At 41.1% G+C, this 15,797-nt stretch overlaps 1 protein-coding gene across 1 annotated transcript; it reads right to left on the reverse strand.

Annotated features, from left to right (window-relative positions):
* Positions 1-10,779: 10,779 nt before the first annotated feature.
* On the reverse strand, positions 10,780-13,096 carry LOC135933178 (glutathione S-transferase A-like). Its single transcript, XM_065471167.1, has 6 exons — positions 12,878-13,096; positions 12,731-12,796; positions 12,449-12,554; positions 11,749-11,867; positions 11,164-11,249; positions 10,780-11,058 (listed from the first exon to the last, which is right to left on the reverse strand). Exons 1-6 carry the CDS (start codon positions 13,043-13,045, stop codon positions 10,929-10,931), a joined length of 675 nt encoding a protein of 224 aa, XP_065327239.1. The 5' UTR covers positions 13,046-13,096; the 3' UTR covers positions 10,780-10,928.
* Between the last annotated feature and the right edge of the window lie 2,701 nt (positions 13,097-15,797).

Here is a 15,797-nt window from a genome sequence, read left to right on the forward strand (position 1 = left end):
TGTTAACATATAGATGAGGGTACATGAGATTGGACACCTGAAGCAAACATTGCTTTTCACATTTTCTGTAAGCTTCTGATGACAAACTGCAGCCCCTCTTAAGTCCCAATTCCACTCCATCTCTAAGCATTAGATTTTGTGCTTTCCTTCAGCACTAAATTGTCTGTTTTATTTGGTTAATGTTGACAACTGAGTTAAAATGCATTTAAACCTAATGCAAGTGCAATCTAGACCTAAGTAGGCAGTGGCCAGCTGGCTTTGACACTACGTGTCTCCTTCAGCAGATTGTAATACTCTCCTAGTTTAGGGTAAAGCTTTGCAGTAAGCCTACAGATCATACTGGAAAGTATTTATAAAGTGTTGTGTCTGTCAACACATATTATACTGACAGTACTGCAAGTAACGTCTCCATGTGCTCAACCAAACGTGAAAAGATAAACTGATGGATAACTGCTGAGATAGCCGGTTCAGACAGGTGACAGTCTAAGACCTACAAAATGTACAGGCCAAAATTTAAGCAGGTTTAGTGAGTTTGAAGTTGTGTTTATGCTGTACATACACACATTTCTCTAAGTAAGCCTCCCAGAAAAACAAAACAATGACTTCGAAGCTGAATAGTGTGTCTGGTATACTCTGTGTACAAAAGTTTAGGACCACACCTCTTAATCTTGGAATTCAGGCGTTTTCAGTCTTATTGCCACAGGTGTATGAAATGAAGCATCTAGCCTTGCAGCCTGCCTTTACAAACATTTGCAAAGGAACTCATTGTTCTATTTAGCTCATTGAATTCAGCTGTAGGTGGTATTACTGCAAACTGTACTTGGGCTAGAAGAAATACAGACAAAATTATCACATCTATTTTCCATTTTTCCTTCTGTGGCTATTTCACATAAGAACAGCTCTCAAATATGTAACCTACTTCATTTAAATAAGCAACTCAAATACATTAACTCAGATTTGTGATGGTGTTGTTGTTTTTTTTGTGGGTTTTTTTTGTGTGTGTGTGTTTTTAGTGGGGAGGGCATGTTCAAGAAAATATTGTACATTTTCCATGGCGTGTAACTTTTCCATCCTTTAGTATAGTTTAGTTTTCAGGACTCTGCTTTATTTTGTTCATTTATCTTTTCTCTCTCTCTTTAAGTTATTCTTTCCTATATTATGTCTAAAATGCTTTGTTTTTACTCTACATATTTATGTGGTTACATTTTTACTTTTCTACATATCTACATCTATCATTATGTAACACAGACCTTCCCAAAGTGTGGGGCCCGCCCCCTAGGGGGGGCGCAGAGCCATTGCAGGGGGGGGCGCGGAATGAAAAGGGGGGGAAAAAACAAAACGCTGTGACATTGCTAGCACGGGGCGCCCACAGAAACGCAAAGCTGGAGATGAAGCATCGCTGAATATGTTTCCAAACCAACTTCATTCTAAGCCAAAGACTAGAAAATATGGTGAAGCATGTCTACCCTTGGTTTCACCTGCACAAGTGCCAAGGTAGGTCTCCCCTGCAGAATTGGTTTTCCCTGTGTCGGGAGCACGCGTTGGGCTCTTCAAATCACGGACAAACAGTATCCCACAGTTGTTTATGTTTTTAAACCCATTTTGCACAGTTTTCGGTGATTCGAAACGCCATTTACGTGTGGACGAAACAGCTGCGTTTTCAAAAATACCCGTGTAGGTGTGGACGTAGCGTAAAAGAGTTAGTAGTTTGTTTTATTACTACCTGTCATTTATTGCAGATTACTTGTATTTGCTTAATTGTTTACTAAATGTTTGAGGTGTGAAATAAACCGCAATGGAGCAAAATATGGGTGTGTGTGGTTGGAGGATGTGTTTGTGCGTGCGCGCGTGCACGCGCGAGAAGGGGGGGGGGGGGCGAACATTTTTCTTGTAAAACAAAGGGGGGCCTAGCAAAAAAAAGTTTGGGAACCACTGTCCTAGAGTATTTAAAAGTAGAATTGGAGGGAGAGCCTTCAGTTTTCAGGCCCCTCTTCTGTGGAACCAGCTTCCAGTTTGGATTCGGGAGACAGACACTATCTCTACTTTCAAGATTAGGCTTAAAACTTTCCTTTTTGCTAAAGCATATAGTTAGGGCTGGACCAGGTGACCCTGAATCCTCCCTTAGTTATGCTGCAATAGACGTAGGCTGCCGGGGGATTCCCATGATGCATTGAGTTTTTCCTTTCCAGTCACCTTTCTCACTCACTATGTGTTAATAGACCTCTCTGCATTGAATCATATCTGTTATTAATCTCTGTCTCTCTTCCACAGCATATCTTTATCCTGTTTTCCTTCTCTCACCCCAACCGGTCGCAGCAGATGGCCCCGCCCCTCCCTGAGCCTGGTTCTGCCGGAGGTTTCTTCCTGTTAAAAGGGAGTTTTTCCTTCCCACTGTCGCCAAAGTGCTTGCTCATAGGGGGTCATATGATTGTTGGGTTTTTCTCTGTATCTATTATTGTAGGATCTACTGTACAATATAAAGCGCCTTGAGGTGACTGTTGTTGTGATTTAGCGCTATATAAATAAAATTGAATTGAATTGAAAATTGAGAAAATAAAAACTTTGAGATGTTTGAGTCTAGTGACATTTACTAGGCAGTAAAGGATTTATTAGGGATCAGTTAGAACAATACTTTATTTTAAGCAGAACCATCATTTTAATGGTAGCACTTCTTCCCACGAGTGATATAGGTGAAGCTTTCCAATGTGTGACACTATCTTCTAGTAACTAAGAAATCCAAGCAATGTGCGGACCTCTCCGACTGTGCGAGGTTTCTTATCTTTCAGAGCCAGAACTCCTTCTAAACCCTTTGGGTCGATCTGAATTCTTTCTCGGGACACCATTCACACGATGTACCGGATTTGTCTCTTAAAGAGTTCACATTTGGCTGGATGACGCTTAATGCCGTGTTGTCAATTTCGGTAGAACACTTGTCTTAGATGGTCTACAGGGTCATCAAAAGTTTTTGAATAACAAAGGACATTGTCCAGATATGGCACACAGCACTTGTCTCTGTTGCCCTCTAACACTCCCTCCATGTAACAATGGAAGGCAGCTGGTGTATTAGTCAGTCCGAAGGGCATTTGTACCCATTTGTAGAGTCCCCAGGGTGTGTGAAAGGTGGTTAGATCTCTTGATTCCTCACTCCCAAAACCTTGATGGTATGCACTCCCTAAGGGCCAAGATAGAGAACCATGAATTGCTTCCTAGGCTGTCCAATAAATTCTGGATCCCTGGGAGTGGATGGCAATGTGGGATGGTTTTGCGGTTGATAGACTTGTAGTCAAGACCGCCTAATCCAAGACCAAGACAAGACCAAGACCAGAGGGTATCGAGAACAAGACAAGACCAAGACCAGAGGGTATCGAGACCAAGACAAGACCAAGACCAAGACCAAGTCGAGACGAGACCAAGACCGAGACCAAGTTGAGGCGAGACCGAGACCGAGACCGGAACAAAAAAGACTAACTTTTGTGTGCTTTTGAGGGCTGACATGATGGTACTGACTGGCCCCAAAGTCATCTGACAAAACAGCGATCACCTTCAACAACTGTCTAAAGAATGGGAAATATGTAACTGGTTTCAGTTATACTTTATATATAGATAAAATTGTAACATCAAACTGAAGATTATAAACTTGAAATTGCATCATGTCCTATTGTAGTAGTACTAGCCAAATTACACTGTATGATATCAACTTCCCTAAAATGGATTAGGCCTGTCAACACAAAGTGATATGCAGATGTTATTTAAAAGTCAATGGTCACATTTATTTAGTCAAACAACACCATTTTAAGTAAAATTCTGTAATCAAACAATATAAAGACATGTGTACACCTCACATGAATCAGATGCAAACTACAAATATTACATACCAATACAAATTGTGCATTAATAAGAATAAGAACAAGTGCTTAAAAGATTCTGGCATCTTGATGTCTTCAGTGGCATGAGATTACAACACACTGCCAATGAAATCAAGCCTGTTGTTCAGTAGGGCAGGAAAAACAGAACACAGACATTATGAACAAATAACAGATATCTTATGAACAAATATATAATGAGCAAACAGCATATTTTCAGAGAGGAGGGAGAGAAAACAGTTCACATTTTAAAACAGTGTTTGATTGCACTTTAAGAAAACTAAAGATTGCAACATCTTATAGCCTAGACGTGCACGGTGGGGTCTCATTAGAATGCCTCCTCTACTAAAAACCCTCTCAACTGGGGCAGAAGAGGCAGGGACAGAGAGGACCTTCAAGGCAACACTGTGTAGACTGGGGAAACGCTCTTTGTTTTTTGACCAAACGGTGAGTGCATCACAGTCACAGTCATTTATGCTGTCTAGGTACTTGCTTATTTGTGCATCAGTGCTCGAGTCCTGACTTGTGCTGCGTTGCAACCTAAATGCCTTGTAGCGTGAAAGAAGACGTTGTTTTGGGGGTGGCACTGAGTCCCTATCTGATAATTCTGTGTCTTCTTCTGTTTGTGCTGCAGGTCCATCTCTGTCTACCTCTGTGATCAAAAGGTCTGGAAAAGGGTGCACACACACACACAAAGACAGGATTAGACAGGATGCTTCTCATGATGCTATAAAACCAAAGACAGTGATAATAAGTGGAACAACAAAAACAACAATAACAATAAATAATTATTATTATACAGTCACCTTTTAATGACTTTTTAAGGTCATCTCTGAACCTCTTCAGTGCTGGTCCGGTTTCACCATTTTGGACATCTAAATCTACCCAGGTCAGTCCAAACTGGGGGCCGAGCATGGTGGCAAGGAAGTAGATCCGATGGCTAAACGGCTCTTCTGGATCCTTTTCATCCATGCAAATCTGCCTGAAAATTCCAGAGAACCGTTTCTCTAAGGATCTTTTCAGTGCCCTGACTATAGTTACGACCTGGGGCATTTGTACTTCCATCTTTATAAGATGATTCTTCAAGTCCAGAACAGTGGGGACCACCATGCTAATAGTCACCTGATGATCACCTTTTGTAAGGTCTGTTGCCTCAGAAAAAGGCTCAAGCAAAGCACAAAGGTCTTTCAGCTGAGCCCACTTTTGGGCTGAAAACACTAAATTCTCTGTATCGCTGCACATTTCAGTGATGGCCCCGTGGTCAAGTGTGATCAGAGCCTTTAACTGTCTGTAGGTGCTCTTCCAGCGGGTGTTGTTTCCTGCTGGGATGGACTTATTGGAGCCAAAGTGTGTCTCAAACAAGTCTTTGTGGTTACTACTGCTGTGCAGCAGGTTTGTAAACTTGCTGGCTTTGGCAATGGCTCTAGCTATTGCCTTTACCTCTTTCATCCCATCACTGATTACAAGTTGCAGCGAGTGGGCGAAGCAAGAAAGACGTTCACCCGTTGACCATGGATCAGAACCTTCTGCATCCTCCCACATTGTTTCATCATCGAGGTCATCACTGCTGTCACCTTCAGGGTGCTCTACTTCTGGCATCCTGACTTTAAAGGCCCGCTTCATATTGGATGCATTATCCGTCAGAATGTAACTTATTTTATGGCCAATGCCATACTCCTCAACTATGCTGTCAAATGCTGAGGCGATTCGTTCGCCGCAGTGCTTCCCTGTGAAACGCCTACAGTCAAGCAAAAATGATTGTAAACTGTAAGAGTCCTTGTTCTTGCAGGCAACATGAGCAGTAACTCCCAGGAAAGTACGAAGCCTCTGGTCAGACCAGAGGTCTGTTGTTATTGCTACATTTGGCTGGACTTCCAGGGCTTTGATTATGTCACCCTTCACTTTAGTGACAAGGTGAGGTATCAGCTTCTTTGTCAAGGTGGTCCTAGACACAGGAGTGTATTTGCTATCCAAGACATTCAGGAAGTGTCTAAAATGTGGATTCTCAACGATAGACAGGGGGAGAGAGCATCCAACTATAAGGTCCTGGAGGATGGACTGGGTGATGGCCTGTTGCCTGGGTGAATTTGGGGAAAATAAGTGGATGCTTGGAGCAAACAATGATAATTGAGGCTGTGTGGGATTGACCGCTATCACTGATGTTGCAGATCCTGCTTTGTACTCCAACTACCTACAAAACAGGGAAATAGGAATCTGTAAAACATCTGTTTCTATTCAACCACAAAAACTACTGTATCTTACAAGCACAGTAATTTTAAACCTATCAATGAGGGCAGACCTTTGCATACAAAATAACCTAATCCAATCCAGTGTGACACATATAGATCATTAGGCACAACTAGTAATAATGAAAATACTGGAGTGTTCAGGGTTGCAAGACCTTAAATAACAAGAACAGAAAAACAGTTGAATGGAATCTACAAAAGACAAAATGTCTGTGCATTAACTTTGCATATTGCATTAAGCCTCCTCATGCCAGTCAGTCAGTCAGACACAGCTGTATTGACAAGAAATGAACTACTCAATAAAGTCTGAGGTTACACCAATACAAAATAACTGTGTCTAATAATGACATGCTGCAATAGCCCCTACACACTGGACTGGTTTAGTAGGGCAACATAGTAGAAAACACCTAAGAAAGTCATAGTCAAAGGTCCTTAAGTTCGATTTAAGAACTTTAGGACTCAGTTTTGCAATCCGTGCTATCTGGACCAGAGCCATAGACCACTCTGATCTGGGCTTCACTGTCGAGAATGCCGCTGTTAGCCGAGCAATGTTATAGGGACACTCTTGAAACGCCCGTCCTTACTTATGAGTCAGCGACCACATAAATATGCCCATTAAAGTGGACAACAAACCACACCATACCAGCCCTTAAAGTGCTCACTGAAATGGTTTCGATATATTTCTGCTCAATGAATTCACCAAAATACCTAAAGTTAGTGAAAACTGTTTAAGTAGCTGATAGCCACTGCTAGCGCTAGCTACCTGTACATAGCATGTAACGTAACGTTAGTTACAATTTTCACAAGTTAAGTCTGCAGGGACGGTTGCAAAAAAACTGTCCCTACATAATTTATAACGCTTGAAGAACACATTATAAATAACAATATTACATAAACATGACCTGGTCATCTGAGGTTGGAAAAGTAGTTAGAAGAGTTTGAAGATGGATAGATGGCTACTGGCTAGCTTACCTTTGAGGGTGTTTGCGCTCCAGGTGCCTGGTGAAGGTTGAGGTAGTCCCGGCTGTCTCGGTCAAGGAGACTTTGCAAAACCTGCACTTTGCCGAATGCTTCCTTTTTGCATTTACCGAAACTCTCTGTGTTCTATGAACGCAAACTTTATGACAGACGAAGTCGCTGACATTTCTGTAACTTACTGACCGGGCATACTGCTCAATCTAACGGGTTGCATTTAGTTGTGTTCGAAGGGCGCGAAAGGCAAAATAATAAAATGCCACAATGTGGGGGGATTTGAGCATAGCTGAGCCTCTGTGTGTCGCTGTGTGAGAGCTGAGCAGCGAAAGGAAATTAAGTGAGGAGCTGGCTCTGGCTCAATGGGAGTCGACTATTCTGATTTACTACAAAGCACTCTCTAAGCACGGCTCTTAGAGCTAAAGCTTTTGCGCATAATACATTATCGAACGTGACGTTGTGTGTCATGGTTACTGTTGACTCCAAATCTCCCGACCACTATGTTGATCTGAGACAGCAAGACCAAGACAGCGAGACCAAGACAAGACCGAGACCAAAGTCCGTCAAGACCAAGACAAGACCAAGACAAGACCAAGACAAAAGTCCGTCGAGACCAAGACCACGTAAAAGTGGTCTCGAGACCAAGACCGGTCTCGAGACATCCAACTCTAGCGGTTGAGCTCACAGAAGTTATACACAGGCGAAAACTCTTGTCCTTTTTTTACTCCACCCCCAATCCACCCTGTATGTAAGAGGATTTGAATATATTCCTTCACCTCTTTAAACAGTGGCCTTGGAATGGAGTGGTAGCTTTTTTGAAATGGAGTGTTGTCAGTCGTACTAAGGGATGAATTCAGCGTCTCCATCATTGTGAGCAAACACGTCTGATTCCTCATAGAGAATTTGCTGTACCTTACTCTGGTCATGCTCAGGCACCTGATCTAAATCAACATTTGGTTGCCATTTTTCTTCTGCGTTGTCAGCCCTGCAATTATTTCTTCCCATTACTGTGTCTATTACGGGTTGAACTTACTGGGGTAGCGCACAGAAGGGTATCACTGTGTGGTTCTACGAGCCTCTGTGTAGTTGGATGGATGTTTACAAGTGTACTTTCAACAATTTCCCCAATAAATGCTTTTGGGGGTTAAAAAACAAAACATCATGCCTTGTGGAATTCTGGATTGGAATTTTCCCTATTTTAGAGCCAATAGCCGGCACATCAAAAAGCGCAGGAAATAATTCCAACCCATCTGGCAAGTTACATTCTATATTGGCCTCTACATTGGACTTAATCAACATGACTCCTCCTCCAGGAAAAGCTCTCATGTGACATTTCACCTTGCAGATCTGACTATTGCGGTGGATGGTGAGTCCCTTCTTGCCAACTCTCAATACTGGGCATTCTGACTCTTCCGGGGGTGGCTTTGAGTTGACCACAGAAAATTTTCAGCATCACTCTTCTGATTTAACAAAGCCTCTGAAAGAAGATCCACTAAGTTGGTGTTATCTATTTGATCACAGTTCCCTGCATTTATCTCTTGTATTACACTGAAGCCTAGTAATGGGCTGCTCACACCTTGTTGACTTACTAGCATGGGAACATAAAGAGCAACTGAGGCTTGTTTGCTACTTGTGATCTCAAGAAGAACTTCTATCCACCCATCAAGTGGAACAGCTATCCAATTAGTTACAGTGACTTTGAGTGGGTGGTCTGAGAGTAGGCTTTCAAGTGGCTTAATTGTCACATTTGGCAAGGCTTTCTTCACCCAAAAATTCTCCACTATGCATGCCTGGGTCCCACTATCCAATAACATCTAAAGTTTGACCCCATCTAGATAACAATTTACCATACACCTACCCCCGATCAGCAGGCGAGACATCCCCTGATCCTCGAGGCTCTTCAGTCGTTTACTTCTCAGAAAGTCAAATATAAAACCAAAGAGTTCCATCTCAGTTACGTCATCACGAGGAAGATTTTCCACCTCTTCTTCTTGACATGATATTGCAAGTTTATGGAGCAATTCTGAAATGGCGCCGCTGGTCAGCTGATTAAGCTGTTGCTGGATCTCCCATTGTAGCCCAAGTGGCTATGCCTGGATAGCTGAAGTCTGTCGCTCTGGATAGTAGTGCTGTTAAGCATAGTTCTTAGTTGATCAGCACCTGACTACCATGGCACTAATACCAGACAAGCGCCCAAATTTGTTGTCTCCCTAAGTTGGTGGTCAGAGGGGCAACTGGTTTCCTTTGCCAGCAACGTATAATGCTGTGATAAAGAGTAGAAACGGTACACAAGTTGAGCTTCATAACAGGAAGTTTTACTCTTCCTTTGTGCCCCAAAACACTACTCGATACCAACAGCGCACTATGCACCCTCTAGCGCCCGAAAGTTCAATAGCATTTTAATACCTAAAACTGCCATAATCCAACAATAATATTTAAATGACAGGTTACCAAATACAAATGTAACCAAAAAAACCCTTTAGGCTTGACTCTCTTTCTCTTTTTATTTTCAATACTATAATTTAACAGATGGCTATTTTCAACTCTCTAAATTTATATTACTTCAGAAGTCAGATGTTGAAACTCTGGAGTGATGTCAGGTATATGCATTAGTGGGTTGCAGTAGGAAAGTTGGAAAAAGAAGGAAAAACAGGATTTATTTTCCTTCTTTGGCAGGTAGAGCTATTTGGGTATCACAAGCAATACAGCATACCATTTGTTGTTTGTGCTTCGCTGCAGCACGTCTGTGGACTCGGCATATGGGTTATTTAGCAAGTCATAGTTTTACTGCGGTTTACATTCACTGCCAGCATTATGGATTGTTATAAAAATTGCAAAAATTCTGTCAATACATTTTGTCTTCCCTTCCGTAGTCTCTGTTTTTTCTGTCTCTCTATGCTTTGCTTGTGTTTCCTATGTTATGTTTTAATCTCTGCTTCTTTTTCATTTCTCTTTCAAATCCCGTGATACATTTGTTCCTCTGGAAATTAAACTAGCTCTCCCATTAGGAATGAAAAAGAACACTCACACAAATATACACACACACACACACACGCACACAGTTTTGTTTGTGATGATGAATATAACTCTAGTGTCTGTAGAACTTCTTTATAATTTGTGAGTTGGACTGTAGGTAGCAGGTGATTTTTTTCACAGTACAACATATACCACATTATTTTTTTTTGTTTTTCTGTTTATTTTATTTTTTAGTCCATTGGGTTTTGTAGAACAGATTAGTGTCTTGTTTAATGTGAATCAGATGTCTTTACAAAACAATGCAGTGATTACTCAAGTGTTGCTACTTAGGGACCAATAGGAAAGCTCAAGGTCAAAGAGAAGAATGACAACAATTAAGGAAAGCATTAAAGTTTTGATTTAGTGACCTCTCCTGTAGAAACTGCACAGCGGCAGGATAGATTTAAGGTGGATGTCTCAAATTGGTGCTCTTACTGAAAATAGCAGCCATCAGTCTTGCAGTGATGGACTAAGCTTGATGGCTGTGGTCAAATATCAATATCCACATATTGATATAAGTCTTACAGTCAAATTTTGATTGTATTATTATTAGAATTGTTGTTGTTCTTATTATTGTAGTTGGACTTTACGCCCAACACAAATGAAACATGTTCCTGATACAAATGTGAAAAACAGTTACTGACAACAGAAAATGAATGAAGCAGATAGAATGAAAACTGACTTTTTATTTGGTTTTGTTCACAACAATGTGACAATCACATGTTAAGTCACACATGACTGGACTTCATATTGTACTGAAATACAAGGAATGGTAACAAATTAAAAACACAACAAGGAAAGATTAGCTTGTCAGCTGATGAGCCTCTCAATCTCAGATGTCTTTAAAAATGTCCTGTCCAGGGGTGTCCTTCCAAAGCGGAGGCCAGGTGGCTTTGATGCTGGGTCTGTCCTTCAGATTTTTATGGTATTCTGACAGTTTGGGGTAACGTTTCTCACTTAGCCTACAGGAGAGATCAAAGTCAGTGTGAGTTCATTGCTGTTTATTATTTCATTCATTCATCTTGCCAAGCAGCTAAACGTCAGCCTTAGTAAAATAGCTTACTTACCCCATGCGGAAGAGAAGAGCAACGCTTGGATAAACAATCACATCAGCCATTGAAAAGCTCTTTCCCGCCAGGAAACCGCCTGGTGTCTAAGAGAAACACAAAATAAAGCGCTGTGAGGAGAACACACTGCAGAACTCACATTATAATATTCCACAGTATCTCTTTAAATATAAAGATCAGTAAGATTTTTAGATAAGATTTTTACACTAACAGTGTTAGCGTATATATTGGCTGTTTAAATTTGGTACAGATAGTCAGCCTGGCTTTGTCCAAATATCATCCAAACACGTCCTGCTGCTTTGTTTTTCTTTTTGAACTTTTGGTAATTTTTAAATCAAAAGGGGTTGCATCTCTGCAACACAGTGCACGGGTGGTTTGGGTGTAAAGTACATGATTTTACCTCAATCCTGCAAAGATTATGTTTGCGTCAAAACATAAACTTTACTCAGAAAAATATTCCCCGACTGTTTCTCCCACTACAAAGCAGTTGGAGCACAAAGCCAGAGCAACAAAGCTATGTAGCTATAAGTTTTGTGGATGCTTGTTTAGCAGTAGAGTGTAAGTGCGTGCGGGTCATTCACGTACCTTCTGCAGGTATCCCTCCCACATCTGCACCTCGCCAGTCAGCGTCTCCTTGAGTCTCTTAAAGGCAGATTCGTGCCTCTCATTCTCTGGGACCCTCCGGTTGTACAAAAAAACATCCACTGCAAAATATCAGAACAGACATTTCATGAAGATGGCCATTGTGCGAGGTTTTAAAGCTTTGAGAAAAAAGAAAATTTCCACACACTGCACAGCATCCACTTCCATATTTTGTATTTTTGGTATGTCTGTGCATTGCTGTGTAACATCAGGTTGTAGGCTGTAAATGCTTGCTTTGATAAACTGAGATTAACATCCTGTTGTGAGGGTTACTCCCTAAGGAAATAGTGCATTATGCCAGAGCCTAATTATGTGAACACACAACTTATTATTGTGTGGCATGTTTTTTGAACAACCCTGACCTCGGGAAGAGCAGGGGAACCAACTCTGAGGACGTTTGCTGAACGCATGAAGTATCAGTGATTTAAAGGTGACAGGTTGGTGCGTGATGTTGCCAATCATGGCTCAAAATCCCAAAAGGCAGATCTTTTAATGGCAACATCAACAACTAAGTCATGTAGAAAGTGAACATGTCCCACTAAAACCTCTAAATGTAATTTGGGGGATCGGACGTGAAAGTGCAGGAACTCAACAATTATGTCTTTGTGGTTCAAAACCAGAGAGGAGATTTAAGCTAACATACCCATTTTCTGGTGAAGTGTGTTACCCTCAAAGGTACGCTGGAGCGCCAGGGCTTTCTCGCTGGAGTTCACAGGGATCAGTTTGGTTCCCTGGGACATGTACTCACACTGTTGGTCGAGACAGGAAAACAGTAAGTGTTATAAAGAGCAGCAAAAAGCTCTGGTTTCTTTTCCTCTGCAGTGTAGGGTGCCTCTTTTTACAATGAACTGTTAAACAATCATAGTAAACCTATTAATCCCTCAACTTGACCTCCAACAAGGCAGGATCTTGCCCGAGTTCTCACCTCCAGGAAGAAGCATGCACCATAGGACTCGTTGATGATTTTGTCCCCACATTTGAAGGCAGGAACCTGAAAAAGTGGAAAAAAGATATAAATAAGTTCAAGTTCAAGCATTCAAAGTCCAGATTGAACCCTGTGATGCAAGCCTACCTGTCCCCTGGGGTTTACATCCATGACTTCCTTTGACTTGTGCTCTCCTTTCTCGAAGGAGAGCAGTTTTTGGTTGTATCCCTGCAGTTTCTTCTCCTCCAGAGCGATCATTACCCGCCAGCAGGGGGGAGAGCCAGAGCCCCACCAGAGAGTCATGTCCTTGGCCATGATTTCAGAGTGAACAGCTTAGCTTGATAGCTGAAATTACTGAAGGTTAAAGTCGAGAAGACTGAAGCCACAACGACTGAAACAGTCTCGTTTTATAGCAAAATTCCAGCCCTCCACATCCGGATTGGTGGATTTAAGTCCCGTCCCATTTTGATCTTCTCACAATAGATCTCTTACCCTCTTACATCACAACCCTACGTTTTATATCACGTGATAATGTAAGTCAGAAGATTTCTGCAGCAGCACAGTTAAAGTTATTGACTGTGATTTATATCTTAACCTGCTTGTATTCACAGGTGTGCAAAACTGTCATTCTTATGGTGAAAAACGTTTGGAAAATCAAACAAAAAAATTCATCTTCATAATCAAATCAAGTGCACAGAGTAAAGTGACACTGAGCACTTTGCTGCTGTGCTCCTGTGCAGTTTGTTTGGATCTCATCAATCCTGCATGTTATTCCTGTGGGCTTCATTAATACAGTTGCATGTCAACAGTCACAAACTTGGTATCCATCTAATGTGCATATGTTAAACCTTTAAAGATCCTTCTTCATGCATTCATATGTTCTTCATGCATTCATATGTTCTTACAAGTAATGCTGTTGATTTGTTGAAACTCACAGTGACTCGGCACTTTGTTTTCACCCCCTGTACACACAATGCACACACGATTCTGGCACGTCTCTCACGTCCATCAATCACATTAGTTCTGAATGTGTCTAATATCAACTATTTAATATATCCTTATACTTGAGATACAGATTTCACCTTGCACTAAAATATACACAATATAAAACTAGTTCCTTTGTGCCTCTTTCTCCAAGCCTTTGAATTCTTGTCAAAGTGCACTTGAACAATTGCCAATGTCAGCATAGCATTTGCTGCGATCACTATCTCTGCTCTTCTGGGTCGGTTTCAGTGGACTGTTTCCTGAGTGAATGATCGCTAGAGGAAACACATGCAAAACACATGGTTTTTACTAAGTCCCTTTGTCCAAGTAACACACACACACACACACATACACACAGCTGCAGCCCTGCATTATTATTACGTGTAAGTTTCAACAGTAATAGACTGCATCAGGATTTCTCTACACCTAAAAGGAAAGAAAAGGCATACGCAAAGAATTTAATTTGAAAATGTGCTTTCCTGTGTCTGCACTAATTTCAGTATTTTCATTTTGCTTATGTAGCATGACACACTCCTTTTTTTGAGCAAGTATATATTCAGACGGACCATGCAGCAATGCAACAGTGTTTCAAACATGTCAGAATTGCCGTGGGTTCCCAACACACATACTCAGAAACAATTGTGCTCTTTAATCTTTGTACTCTCCTTGTTCCAGTTGGTCAACTCAATACTCCATTCAGCCTGTTTTCAGCTGCTGCCAGCTCTCCTTCTCATTGTAAGTCTGCTTCCGTCTGGTCCTGCAGTGTTACTGAATAAATAGAGAAGACAGGTTAGACAATATGTAACAGGTGTCCTACACAGCCTCTGTCCCATAGCCTTGCACCCTGAATCACCTGCTCCCTCTCTCCTCCCACAGCTGAGCCAAAAACCACACCCCACCGAAAGACAAGCAAATGGGCTTATGAGGTTTTAAACTGTGATCAGTGAACTTGATGGAGAGATTTGGACAGCTCATCCAAATAATATTGCTAATTCTTTTTCAAACTGAGCTGATGGTGCAAAAGGAGAACAAACAAGTCGAAAAGTGCCAAAATGAGCTTAGAAAAGATTTCCAAACATTCAGCAAGCAGAGCAAATAAAATGGTCAAGCCAGTGGGAGTCACTGTGCACAAGATGTTTTTAGGGCTGGCTAATTATGTAGGATCATAAATTGTTGACAAAGCTGATTCATACAAACTTATTTTAACTTGAAGCGGTCAAGTTACAGTATGCTCACTGGGCCTTAATAAGGAGAATGTGCATTTAACATAGCAGTGGAAATTCAGGCAAATAACACAAAAAGGATTCATGTATGCAACCTCATGCTGTCATTGGCCATCTGAGTTACCTTTGTGCAGAGAAAACTGGTTGCACCACACCCAGTTGATAAAGCACACCTTTGACATGATTACCTTTTATTAGCCTTTATTTGTTTAGGCTTGTAAATGCTATGAAAAGGAATATTACTATTCACAATCTATCACAATCAATATTACCATTCACAATCTATTACTATTCGTCACAATCATGGGTCTTTTAATCCAGAGTTTTGAGTTTCAGTTTATGTTGATGTTTATGGTTTGTTATCTAAGTTCTTTTATTAGTTTCCCCTTGTGTTTTCAACCCCTGTGTTAAGTCTCCTTTGTCCTTTCTGTGTTTCATATCTACATGGCTGTATCCCAATTCAGGGTCTGCAGCCTTAAAGTACGCAGCCTTAACGGTCCACAAGGGCCGCGTACTCAAAGACCGCTAAGGCCGGAAGTGCGAGCAGGGTTTTAATAGTTTTGCAATTTTCATTAGTTTTTATTTTTATTTAGTTTTGACTTCAGATTTTCAATTTTATATTAGTTTTAATTAGTTTATCCCAATTGTTTTCTAGTTTAGTTTAGTTTTTATTTTTTTGAAAATCCTTAGTTTCAGTTTAGTTTTGATTAGTTTCAGTTATAGTTTTAGTTGTGTTTGCAATAATTAAGTGTAACAAAATCCCAGTTTCATCATATCAGTCATTCTCTTCTGCTTATCCTTGGGTATGTTGCTATTCCAGCTACCATACCCTGCACCCTGGACAGGTCGCCTGTCTGTTG

This window comes from Pelmatolapia mariae, linkage group LG22 (assembly GCF_036321145.2).
Source record: "Pelmatolapia mariae isolate MD_Pm_ZW linkage group LG22, Pm_UMD_F_2, whole genome shotgun sequence".
Taxonomy (NCBI): Eukaryota; Metazoa; Chordata; class Actinopteri; order Cichliformes; family Cichlidae; genus Pelmatolapia; species Pelmatolapia mariae.

What these genes read in the sequence shown, in the direction of transcription:
- LOC135933178 (XM_065471167.1), bottom strand. Translation starts at nt 13,045, where the DNA reads ATGGCCAAGGACATGACTCTCTGGTGGGGCTCTGGCTCTCCCCCCTGC. An exon ending in GTGCATGCTTCTTCCTGGAG is followed by an intron (nt 12,555 to 12,730) that starts GTGAGAACTCGG and finishes CTCGACCAACAG; the next exon opens with TGTGAGTACATGTCCCAGGG. An exon ending in CACACTTCACCAGAAAATGG is followed by an intron (nt 11,868 to 12,448) that starts GTATGTTAGCTT and finishes GATATTTTGCAG; the next exon opens with TGGATGTTTTTTTGTACAAC.